At 43.6% G+C, this 12079-nt stretch overlaps 1 protein-coding gene across 4 annotated transcripts in view; it reads left to right on the forward strand.

Annotated features, from left to right (window-relative positions):
• SLC17A5 (solute carrier family 17 member 5) overlaps nt 1–12079 on the forward strand; it is a 59151-nt gene that overhangs the window by 3851 nt on the left and 43221 nt on the right. For 3 of the 4 annotated variants that reach the window (XM_067702769.1, XM_067702772.1, XM_067702770.1), the window contains exons 2-3: nt 8646–8842; nt 11036–11269. In XM_067702769.1, the coding sequence (XP_067558870.1) occupies nt 8646–8842; nt 11036–11269 (431 nt within the window). Of the gene's footprint in view, nt 1–7920; nt 8464–8645; nt 8843–11035; nt 11270–12079 lie in introns of those variants that run through there. The other variant, XM_067702771.1, reaches the window with a different exon arrangement.

The following is a 12079-nucleotide window of genomic DNA, read 5'->3' on the forward strand; positions in this document are numbered from 1 at the left end:
CAGCAACAAAGACCCAATGCAGCCAAAAATAAATAAATTTATTTTTTTTAAAAAAAAGAATATGTCTCAGGTTGACAGAACACAACAGAATTCTCAGTAACCTGTCAGTAACCTGACTGGTTTGCTTTTCGAGCATTTGCTTTTACGTAGTCAGGTAGATTTCAGAGATGCACACCAAAGTGATGGGGGACATCCATGTTGCTGCAAATGACATTATTTCATTCTTTTTTATGGCTGAGTAATATTCCATTGTGTATATGTACCACATCTTCTTTATCAATTCCTCTATCGATGGACATTTAGGTTGCTTCCATGTCCTGCCTATTGTAAATAGTGCTACAATGAACACTGGGTGCATATGTCTTTTCTAGTTATGGTTTTCCCCAAATATATGCCCAGGAGTTGGATTGCTGGATCATATGATAGCTCTATTTTTAGTTTTTTAAGGAAACTCCATATGGTTCTCCATAGTGGCTGTACCAGTTTACATTCCTACCTACCAACAGTGTAGGAGGGTTCCCTTTTCTCCACACCCTCTCCAGCATTCATTGTAGACTTTTTGATGATGGCTATTCTGACTGGTGTGAGGTGATACCTCATTGTAGTTTTGATTTGCATTTCTCTAATAATTAGTGATGTTGAGCATGTTTTCATGTGCTTCTTGGCCATCTGTATGTCTTCTTTGGAGAAATATCTATTTAGATCTTCTGCCCATTTTTTGATTGGGTTGTTTATTTTTTTGATATTGAGCTGCATAAGCTATTTGTATATTTTGGAGATTAATCCCTTGTTGGTTGCTTCGTTTGCAAATATTTTCTCCCATTTTGAGGGTTGTCTTTTCATTTTGTTTATGGTTTCCTTTGCTGTGCAAAATCTTTTAAGTTTCATTAGGTCCCCTTTGTTTTCTTTGTTTTTATTTTCATTACTCTAGGAGGTGGATCAAAAAAGATATTGCTGCGATTTATGTCAAAGAGTGTTCTGCCTATGTTTTCCGCTAAGAGTTTTATTGTGTCCAGCCTTACATCTAGGTCTTTAATCCTTTTTTTTTTTTTCAGTATGCGGGCCTCTCACTGTTGTGGCCTCTCCCGTTGCGGAGCACAGGCTCTGGCCGCGCAGGCTCAGTGGCCATGGCTCACGGGCCCAGCCGCTCCGTGGCTTGTGGGATCTTCCCAGACCAGGGCACGAACCCGTGTCCCCTGCATCGGCAGGCGGACTCTCAACCACTGCACCACCAGGGGAGCACTTTAATCCATTTTGAGTTTATTTTTGTGTATGGTGTGAAGGAGTGTTCTAATTTCATTCTTTTACCTGTAGCTGTTCAGTTTTCCCAGCACCACTTATTGAAGAGACTGTCTTTTCTCCATTATATATTCTTGCTTCCTTTGTCATAGATTAGGTGACCATAGGTGTGTGGGTTTATCTCTGGACTTTCTATCCTGTTCCATTGATCTATATTTCTGTTTTTGTGCCAGTACCATACTGTCTTGATTACTATAGCTTTGTAGTATAGTCTGAAGTCAGGGAGCCTGATTCCTTCAGCCTAGAGATTGTCATACTGAGTGAAGTAAGTCAGAGAAAGACAAATATGATATGATATTGCTCATATGTGGAATCTTAGAAAAAGGGGGGGTACAAATGAACTTATCTACAAAACAGAAATAGAGTCACAGATGTAGAAAACAAACTTATGGTTACAAGGGGTAAGGGGGAGAGGGATAAATTGGAAGATTGAGATTGACATATACACACTACTATATATAAAATAGATAACCAATAAGGACCTACTGTATAGCACAGGGAACTCTGCTTAGTGCTCTGTAATGGCCTATATGGGAAAAGAATCATAAAAAGAATGGATATATGTATATAACAGATTCACATTGCTGTACACCTGAAAATAACACAACATTATTAATCAACTATACTCCAATAAAGATTAAAAGCAAAACAACAAAGTGATGGGGGAAGGGCGGTTCAATACTGGTAAACCACAGGAAGTGTATAGATTCTTCTGCCTAATTTAGGTAGGAGGGAGGAGGGAATTAGGCACACACATAAAAATTCCGTTCCTCACACTTTCCACCAGTTGAAGGTTTACTTTTGTATGAATGAGATGTGTCTTGTATTTGATTAAGTGGATTTTCAACATACCGTTGCACCAAACTGTGCTCATTCACGTTATGAAAAATCAGCTTTAGGTCTCCTAAGACATTTCTTTGTGTTTAAAGGCAGAACATGGGTCTGGAGGCAGGGTGCCTAATGGCCGATCGTAGTTCTGCTGCCTAACCTAACCTCTCTGTGCCTGCAAATCAGAGAAAATGATACACCTAATTTATAGGGTTATTGTGAGGATTAAATAAGCTAATAGAAAGTGCTTGGAATAGAGTTTGGCATATAGTCAGTGTTAATTATTATCATTATTATCATTATTTTCATCATCATCAGTGAAGACTGGATTTTGCATTCCTCGGAGAAGCTGGCACTGCAGAATAAGGGCCCCATTCTTCATGTCACACTGTTGCAAGTTGTGATTTTCTAGCTTATAATGGTACATCCTCTGCTTTATTTCATTTTTTGTTTTGTTTTTTACCTCTACTATTCTTTTGGTGTGGGAGGCAGATGGTTACATTCAAGGTTCAGTTACATAAGCGTTGTGTTTCACAAACGTAATTTGTGTGTAAATATAGTCTTAAATATAAGGTATGGAGCGCTGGTAGACAGCAACCATGTTACAGAAGGAAGGGAAATGGCCTTGGGTCATGTGATAATCAATGTTAATATTAAAGTAACTGAGTCCATTTTAATGGAATTTGGTGTTTTCTTGTAAATGGGTATTAATTTGGGAGCTAAGAATACATAAAGATTTATCAGGAATGAACAACCCATAAGGCAGGCTAAGACCAGTTAAATGTTACCCTGTTTAAAAGCCAAACTTGTTTTATCCATTTAGATAAGAAATCTTTTTTTTTTTGCGGTACGCGGGCCTCTCACTGCCGTGGCCTCCTCCGTTGCGGAGCACAGGCTCCAGACACGCAGGCTCAGCGGCATGGCTCACGGGCCCAGCCGCCCCGCGGCATGTGGGATCCTCCCGGACCGGGGCACAAACCCGCGTCCCCTGCACCGGCAGGCGGACCCCCAACCACTGCGCCACCAGGGAAGCCCCAGGAAATCTTTTTTAATGCAGTCCCCTGGTCGGGGGGCTCACCAGTCCAGGCCCCCTCCTCTAGAGAAAGTCATCGTCTTTGCATAGGTCAGTGCCCCCGACCGTGGATTTCCGCCTCAGTCTCAGCCCCCCACTGCTCAGTACTTCCTTGCCCCTCAGCCAGGCCTGCCTCTCCCCACTGCCAGACCCTCCCACAATGAAGAAAGGCTGGACATCCTCAGCTTTTCAGCAGCCTTCCCTCACCTCAGGCACCTCCTTGCTGCAGCAGAAACCTGGCCTTCTGGGCACACCACTCCTCCCTGCTGTCTCACGGGGTGATTTTCTGTTATCCTGTAGTAGTTGGTGGGATCAACTCTTCCTTACTCCACATTGATGCTTCCAGACAATCACCCCTCCACTCGCAGCGCCATTAGGCTAGGCTCCTTTCCCCTACGTGGTTTTCTCCTCTGCCCACTTCCCAGCACTTCGCTTCAGTCATCATAGGCTTTACCACCTCACACACCTCCATCTTCCACACTCTAATTCCCACCATGATCTTGAGTGACGCCTCATCCAGCACCACGTCCCCTCAACTTCTCAGACTCCTGCGTGTCTGATGACTTCCTCCTCAGTCACCCCTTGGGCCCTGTCATCTCCCATGACTGCTTTAACGACAACCAGAATTCCTTCCTACCTGCCTGTGTAACTGCTCCACTTTGACCACTCTCATTTCATCTGGACCTTCCACCCACTGACCCCTCATCTTTTTTTTTTTGTTAATAAATTTATTTATTTATTTTATGGCTGCGTTGGGTCTTCGTTGCTGCATGGGCTTTCTCTAGTTGCAGCGAGTGGGGGCCGCTCCTCGCTGTGGTGTGCAGGCTTCTCACTGCGGTGGCCTCTCTTGTTGCGGAGCACCGGCTCCAGGCGCGCACACAGGCTCAGCAGTTGTGGCGCATGGGCTTAGTTGCTCCGCGGTATGTGGGATCCTTCCAGACCAGGGCTCAAACCCGTGTACCCTGCATTGACAGGCGGACTCCTAACCACTGCACCACCGGGGAAGCTGCCTGAACCCTCATCTTTTTATGGAAGAGTTCACACATACACAAAAGTAGAGAGAAGATCTGTCTGTTTCATCTGTCGTCAAGAGAACTTCATAGGTAGAATTGTGAAGTTCCATCAGGAAACACCTCTCTGCTTTTAAGCCCCCTAAATATTCGTATGCCACCTCTCCCAGGCACTGCTCTAGGCATTGAAGGTGTACAGCAGTGAACAAAACAGAACAGAAGCTCCTGCCCTCCCTGAGATTTTATATTCCAGTGTGCCTTTTCCTAAACCATTATCCCTCTCCATTTCACTTGCTTCTTGGGTCAGAATCACAGTCCAACACTTTATTTTCTTGTCAGCACTCTAAATTCCCTGCTTTGTCACCACACCATCTCAGTGCCAGCTATCTGCTTACCTGGTGCTTGCCTCTGCGTATAGGCAAGTCGTGCTTCAAGGTCACACGCGAGGGCAGGTTGCGCCCACCAGTTCTGGGTGGGTGTCCACTCGCTCGGCAATTCTGCATGTTTCATTGGGAACTTAACACCCGCTTCAACAGCTTCTTAACTTCTTTTTTCAACTTCTGATTTCTCACAAATGAGAAATAACCTTGATCTGTAACAAATTACCTCAATTCCTAATGTCCAGGAAGAGCAATAATAATAACAACAGTTCACAGTTATGTGAAGGCATATTATGTGCTAAGCACTGTTCTAAGTATTTTACATGTACCCCACCTCAACTAATCTTTATAACCCTAATATAGGCAAAACACTTAGGCTGATATCGAGCACATCGGGCTCAATAACTATTACCTATTGGGTTTTTTTTTAACATCTTTATTGGAGTATAATTGCTTTACAATGGTGTGTTAGTTTCTGCTTCATAACAAAGCGAATCAGTTATACATATACAGATGCCTCCATATCTCTTTCCTCTTGCGTCTCCCTCCCTCCCACCATGCCTATCCCACCCCTCCAGGTGGTCACAAAGCGCCGAGCTGATCTCCCTGTGCTATGCGGCTGCTTCCCATCAGCTATCTATTTTACATGTGGTAGTGACTATATGTCCATGCCACTCTCTCACTTCGTCCCAGCTTACCCTTCCCCCTCCCCGTGTCCTCAAGTCCATCCTCTACGTCTTTATACCTGTCCTGACCCTATTCCCTGTTGTTCTTGTTATTAAATTCAGTGCCCAGTGTCCCACTCTGAGTTATGCAGCACCATAGTTCAGCCCCATAAGATCATTTGCTGTTTCCCGCTCCTTCTGGCTTGCTTTCCATACTTCTGTACCTGCCGCTGCCTCTGCTTGCCCTGCTCTCCTTCCTCGAACCTGCTTATTGATGAAGGTTCAGTGCAAGTGTTCTTTCTCCCAGAAGCCTTCCTTGACCATCCCCTACCCCACACACAGCACACTTATGTCACTCTTTTGTCCCGTGTTACACACATATGTGTATCGTAGCCGTTTATCTCGGTGGTATAACTTTTTCCAGGATAAACGGGAAAGGAGCTCACTTTTACTGACTGCCCTTCAGTATTTCATCTAATGCACACACAACCCAGTGAGGTGGGTGGCGGTCACCTCATTTGGGAGCTGAGAAACCTGATAATGAAAACTATTAACTAACTTCCCCAAAGACATACAGCCAGTGAAAATCAGAGCAGAGCTCCGTCACCAGGTCGGCTTCAATCTAAATCAGCCTCTGTTCTTTCAGCTACGCCCACTCCACATTCCTAAGTTTAAACCATGTTTTAGAAGCTGATGTTTGTTTTGATGGGTGCTCCGTTGGTTACGCAAGCATGGTTTTGTTCTGAACTTGATTTCAGTGTGGCGGGCGCCAGATGAATGTTCTGTCCCCTCGTCACGCAAGCACGCTTTTCTTGGACCAATTTCAAACACTGGCCAAATTTACAGGCACATTTTGCGCTGTCACCATACTTTCTTGAAACAAAATCTTTCTGACTGATTTGTAATCGACAATCATTTTTTAAAACTAGTAACCCCTTATTTGTAATGTTCTTAAAATCTCATAGTCATATACTTCGTGACTCCTGTGTTGGCTTTTTCTTTTCTGATTATTGACTCTGTGCCCCCAAAAGTTAACGTTGCCGGGTCCATAACTTCTAGGTCAGATTTCCAAGTAGTATCACTAGGAATTTGAAATCATTTTACTCGCCTTTCCTCCACTTCCCAAGCTTCTACCCCTACATGATATTCACACGGTAAGGTATATCATACTCCTAATCAGTTATCGTGTGGGGAGAAACTGATAACATACGGTTAAAATAAGGCAACTCAAATAAGGATAGAATGGAGTGATAACATTACAAGTCAGAGTAGCAAAAAATAAAGTTGTTCAGAGTAAGAGCATCGCTGGTAGCTGTGTCCTTCCCTTTCACTAACCCCCGTGTCCAGTGTGTTGGCAAGGCCTGTGAGTTCTGCCTTTAAAGTTATCTCAAATCCATGCATTTCTCTCCATTGCCTGGGCTTTACTCTACTTTAAGCCACCATCACCTCTTTCCTGGAAACTTCCAATAATCCCTTGAGTGATCTCCCTGAGTCTACATCCCTCACCACCGTTCACACTTCTGCCCCTTTGTCATCTCCACACAGCAACCAGAGAAGCTCTTTAAACCATAAATCACATCTTGTCACTCCTCTGCTGAAGCGAATAATGAACTTTGTATATAGTACCTTGGCAAAGCAGACAGTACATTAATCTGGATATTTCCTGCTCCAAATTACCCAGAGTAACACATTTTAATTGCCCAAATTTGGAAAGATTATGAGCCCCGCCCCCATCCAGACTTCTCTGTATATTCTCGTCCAACACAGAGCAATGACAGAGAAAATGTGCTCTCCTAGAAAACATGCCTTGCATTCTGCAACTGGCCTTAACTAGACAGCTGCCTTTTTGCCTGGGGCAGAGAGCCAGTGTGTCTAGATTCAGGTAACGGAGGCAGCGTGAATGAAGCTTTAGAAATATAGTTTTCACAGGTCTGGATCGAACTGTGGCAGTGGTGCTATTGTTCTAACGCCAGCTGTACTGAAAAGGGAGGCAAGAATGCCAAATGAAAAGTTGTCTGTTAAAAGATGTCAGTCTTGCACAGAGGAAAAAGTGATAGCAGTTGTTAAGTGTATGAGTGCTTGTAGAAAAGTGAGTTGGATCACAGTATATTAACATACACCTAAATACAGTTGTGCTGTATTCATTAAAGCTTCGATCTGAATCTGTACCAAGACCGTTGTACTCTGAAAAATGTATCCTTGTGTGAGGTTAGGTCAATGAAAACACCAGATTTCCTGAGTAGGGAAAAACAGGCACGTGTGTGTGTGTGTGTGTGTGTGTGTGTGTGTGTGTGTGTGTGTGTAATGCTAATGAGTCATTGCCAAATAAAAGCACACATATATTCATATATATGTACTTAACTTTAACTTGTCATTAGTAGATGAAACATGTTCATATCTTTCAACAGATATTTATCAAACACTCAGTGTTGACCAAACTTAAGTTGTAAAAACCTGGATTAGCCACTTCCTCGTTGTTGCTCGGGGTCAGTTCCTGCATTCTCATCCCCCCTCCAGTTCTGCAACTCAGTAAAAGAAGAAAAAAGAGAAAATATGTGCATACGCCTATAGAGTAAAAAACTAGGTCAGACTCCTCCTGTCACATGATCGTCCTTTCATTGGTTCCTCCAACCCACTCTGCCTTCCTTTTTTTTTTTTTTAAATCATTGTGGTACATTCACTAACTGTGCTTTTTACTGTGGGCCCTTTAAGCAAGACCAACTGAGCAACTGTCACAGGGGCTGCAACTGTCATAGATTCTGCAAATTTGCTTCTGGGCTCTTAAATGCATTTAGTTTAGGAGAGCCTTAAGTATTAATCATGGCTTCTGATTCAAACCCAGCCTCTGAGGATACTTTTCAAGGTAAGAAATTATCAGGAGGGGTTTCCTGCCCTGGCCTTGGCAGTAAATTTTTTTGTGCTGAGATAACATTTATAATGAGAGGGTTACTGACCCGTAGTCAGTAATGTACGTGCCACGCTGAACGCTTGAGGACTTATTGGCCATGTTTGAGACATGTTTTTCAGAAATAGTGATGCCGTTAAACCCGCTTACCTGCTTTTCTCTTCTCTTGCCAGCTGACAGGGATTGGGGGTTTGGTTTTGACTCCGGAATGCAGATTTTTCTGAGCAAAGTTGTTGCCTCCATGTTTTAAGAAACCGTCTTACAGTTCAGGCTCTCATGTGTTAAATCTTTATCAAAACTACAGGTACTGGGAACAAATTCTCTTTGGTACATGTTTTTAGATATGCTTCATCTGAGAATATTCTCAGAAAAACATTCATGGTTTATTCATTTGTGTACATCTAAGAAGTGACCTCTTTAGTGATTTAGACAGTATCATCTAAGTTACTCTTTTAATGAAAGTTTTTCCACCAATCTTTATTTCAGCTCCAGTGTGCTGCTCTGCTCGTTACAACCTAGCATTTTTGGCCTTTTTTGGTTTCTTCGTTCTCTATTCATTACGGGTGAATCTGAGTGTGGCGTTAGTGGATATGGTAGATTCCAACACGACTACAGCAGATAATAGAACTGCCAACGAGTGTGCAGAGCATTCCACTCCCATAAAAGTTCTTCACAACCAAACGGTCAGTGCTGTTTTTCAAGCAAATGATCTTAATCCTAAAATACTTCCGAGTAAAAATATTGAATTTATTCATCCTACAGAAACACAGACACTTTCTTCATGTAAACTCTGAATCATTTTCTTTTGTGTTTTCCCAGTAACTGGTTAGACAGTTAACTTATAACTGTAGCTGCTGCTGCTGCGCCCTGATCTGTTTGAAAAGCAGTTTTTCAGTTTCCTCCGTAAACATACCGTCCTTGAAGAGAATTTGGAAAAACCTGTCTGGTGTATTAGAAAATTAGGTTGTTTTAGATGTTGCTAAATAGTTTTTATGGGACCATTATTTAATAGCTGTACTACTTAAAAGGGTCCTGTTGCAGGAGGATTAAGATAATCTCAACTACAGGATGAAAAATAAGAATGGGTCAGTTTCAAAAAAAAAACTCTATACATGCCTCACCTAAGCTGCTGATGTCATTTTGCCTCCCTCATATTATACTGGAATTGATAAGTGCATGTTCATCATTTGTTCAGAATTGAGTTTTACACACTTTCAACATTTTCTTTTGTCTCACATGGGGAGACAATACAGGCGGGAAAGGCTGGTGTCCTTTTTTTGTGTGTGTGGCCACACTGTGCGACATGTGGGATTTTAGTCCCCCGACCAGGGACTGAACCTGCACCCCCGGCAGTGGACGCGCACAGTCTTAACCACTGGACCGCCAGGGAAGTCCCAGGTGTCCTTTTTGGTGGGGGGAACGTGGGCCTCTCACTGTTGTGGCCTCTCCCGTTGCGGAGCACAGGCTCCGGATGCCAGGCTCAGCGGCCATGGCTCACGGGCCCAACCACTCCGCAGCATGTGGGATCCTCCCGGACCGGGGCACGAACCCGCGTCCCCCACATCGGCAGGTGGACTCCCAACTACTGCGCCACCAGGCAAGCCCCTGTCCTTTTTTATAAGTGTATTTTCATCCATCTTCAGTGCTCACAAAGGAGCCAAATCCCACGTGGGTGAGTCTCTCCTGCCATTTACAGACAAGATCACTCAAACAGGGAAGAGGGTTTCTGCCCAAACAAGCACATGTACAAAATAATGACTTATCAAAAATCTTTACATTGGACTTCAATAATGTTGCCGAATATGTATTTGGGAACACATCACCCACTTTCCCCACCTCAACCTGTAATTGCTGGACACTTCATGAAGCCCTGGAATTCTACAGAGAAACTGCAGATTGGTACTCTAAACAAGGATAATTAGGGCTTTGCTTTGTGTCTTTACTTTCGATAAGTACTTTTCATGATCCACCTACTTATATGCCCTACATCGACAGTAAAAAGAAATCCTGAATGGTTCTTAACATGCGGGTAGGTTACAGGGCTATGTGTGCTGAAGATGTCAGATACTCAGTCACCAGATCTTCATTTTCACCTTACTGTGTACTGCTACTAATTAAAAGACATTTCCTACTCACGTGAAGTTTCTGGCTTGGTTTAAATTCTTGCTCTTTTGTATAGCTCTATGTCCTTGTTGAAGTGCTTGGTCTGAAATGGTCTATTAATTAATGGTCTCTTAATTATCTATACTTTTGCATACTAGTAGCCAACATTAAGTGAATATTTAGTGTGTGTCAGGCCTTATTTTTTGGGCCTTTTTCATTTACTCTTCCCAGATCACAAATCCAGTAAGTAACAGAGCTGGGCTTGAACCCAGGCCGGGCTCCAAAGCCTAGCGGGGCTGCTGCAGTATCCTGTTCGTAGCTTTCTGGATTAAACCTGTGCCTTTTTTGAGCCTTCTTTGTCATGGTCATTACAAAATATCTACAATTCATCCCATAGTCTAGTTTCATAAAATAGCAAGCCTTCCTGAACATTATGACTTTCAATGCTTTTCGATTCACTTCTAGAATCTGCATGTCTGTATCACGGTGACTCACCTACCCAGTAGAACGTCTGCATGTTCTTCAGTCTACAACAGTGGTTCTGGGGAGTTTCCTGGCAGTCCAGTGGGTAGGACTCGGCGCTTTCACTGCTGTGGCCCAGGTTCAACCCCTGGTCGGGGAACTAAGATCCCACAAGCCTCACGGCCAAAAAAACAAACAAACAAAAACAGTGGTTCAAAATTACATTTATATGTACTCACATGCCAGTAAGAGAAAGGAGCCATTTCATCAAGGTCTTAAAAGGCTGTTCTTTTTCCTCCTACTCTTTACAGGGTAAAAAGTACCGATGGGATGCAGAAACTCAAGGATGGATTCTCGGGTCTTTTTTTTATGGCTACATCATCACGCAGATTCCTGCAGGATATGTTGCCAGCAGAAGTGGGGGGAAACTGCTGCTGGGATTTGGGGTCCTTGGCACCTCTGTCTTCACGCTGTTCACTCCCCTCGCTGCAGATTTCGGAGTTGGAGCCCTCATTGCACTCAGGGCCCTAGAAGGACTAGGAGAGGTAATTTTTTTTCTCTTTTGTTATTCTTCTTACCCTGTATCACTTTCTTGTCTCCTTAAAGATATCATTCTTGGGCTTCCCTGGTGGCGCAGTGGTTGAGAGTCAGCCTGCCGATGCAGGGTACACGGGTTCTTGCCCCGGTCCGGGAAGATCCCACATGCCGCGGAGCGGCTGGGCCTGTGAGCCATGGCTGCTGAGCCTGCGCGTCCAGAGCCTGTGCTCCGCGACGGGAGAGGCCACAATACAACAGTGAGAGGCCCGCGTATCGCAAAAAAAAAAAAAAAAAAGATATCATTCTACCATAGAAAAATGATTCATTTCATTGGCATATAGAAAGACATTGAATGCTAGAGCTGAACACATTTTACATGTATAACAACAGCTAATAAAATTCCTTAAATTTTCAAAAATTATAAAAAAGAAAAACGGATAGTAATAATTTGTTTCTTATTTAGGCAAAAAGACAAGGTTAATACGGTCATAATAGTAGCTGATAATTATTGATCACTACCTACGAGCCAAGTACTAATCCAAGCACCCCACATGTAATTAATTATGTTTAACGGGCTTCCCTGGTGGCGCAGTGGTTGAGAGTCCGCCTGCCTATGCAGGGGACACTGGTTCGTGCCCCGGTCCGGGAAGATCCCACATGCCGTGGAGCGGCTGGGCCCGTGAGCCATGGCCTCTGAGCCTGCATGTCCGGAGCCTGTGCTCCGCAACGGGAGAGGCCACAACAGTGAGAGGCCCGCGTACCGCAAAAAAAAAAAAAAAAAAAAAAAGATATCATTCTTTGATATGAATATGAACCAG

Source organism: Pseudorca crassidens, chromosome 13, assembly GCF_039906515.1.
Source record: "Pseudorca crassidens isolate mPseCra1 chromosome 13, mPseCra1.hap1, whole genome shotgun sequence".
Classification (NCBI taxonomy): domain Eukaryota; kingdom Metazoa; phylum Chordata; class Mammalia; order Artiodactyla; family Delphinidae; genus Pseudorca; species Pseudorca crassidens.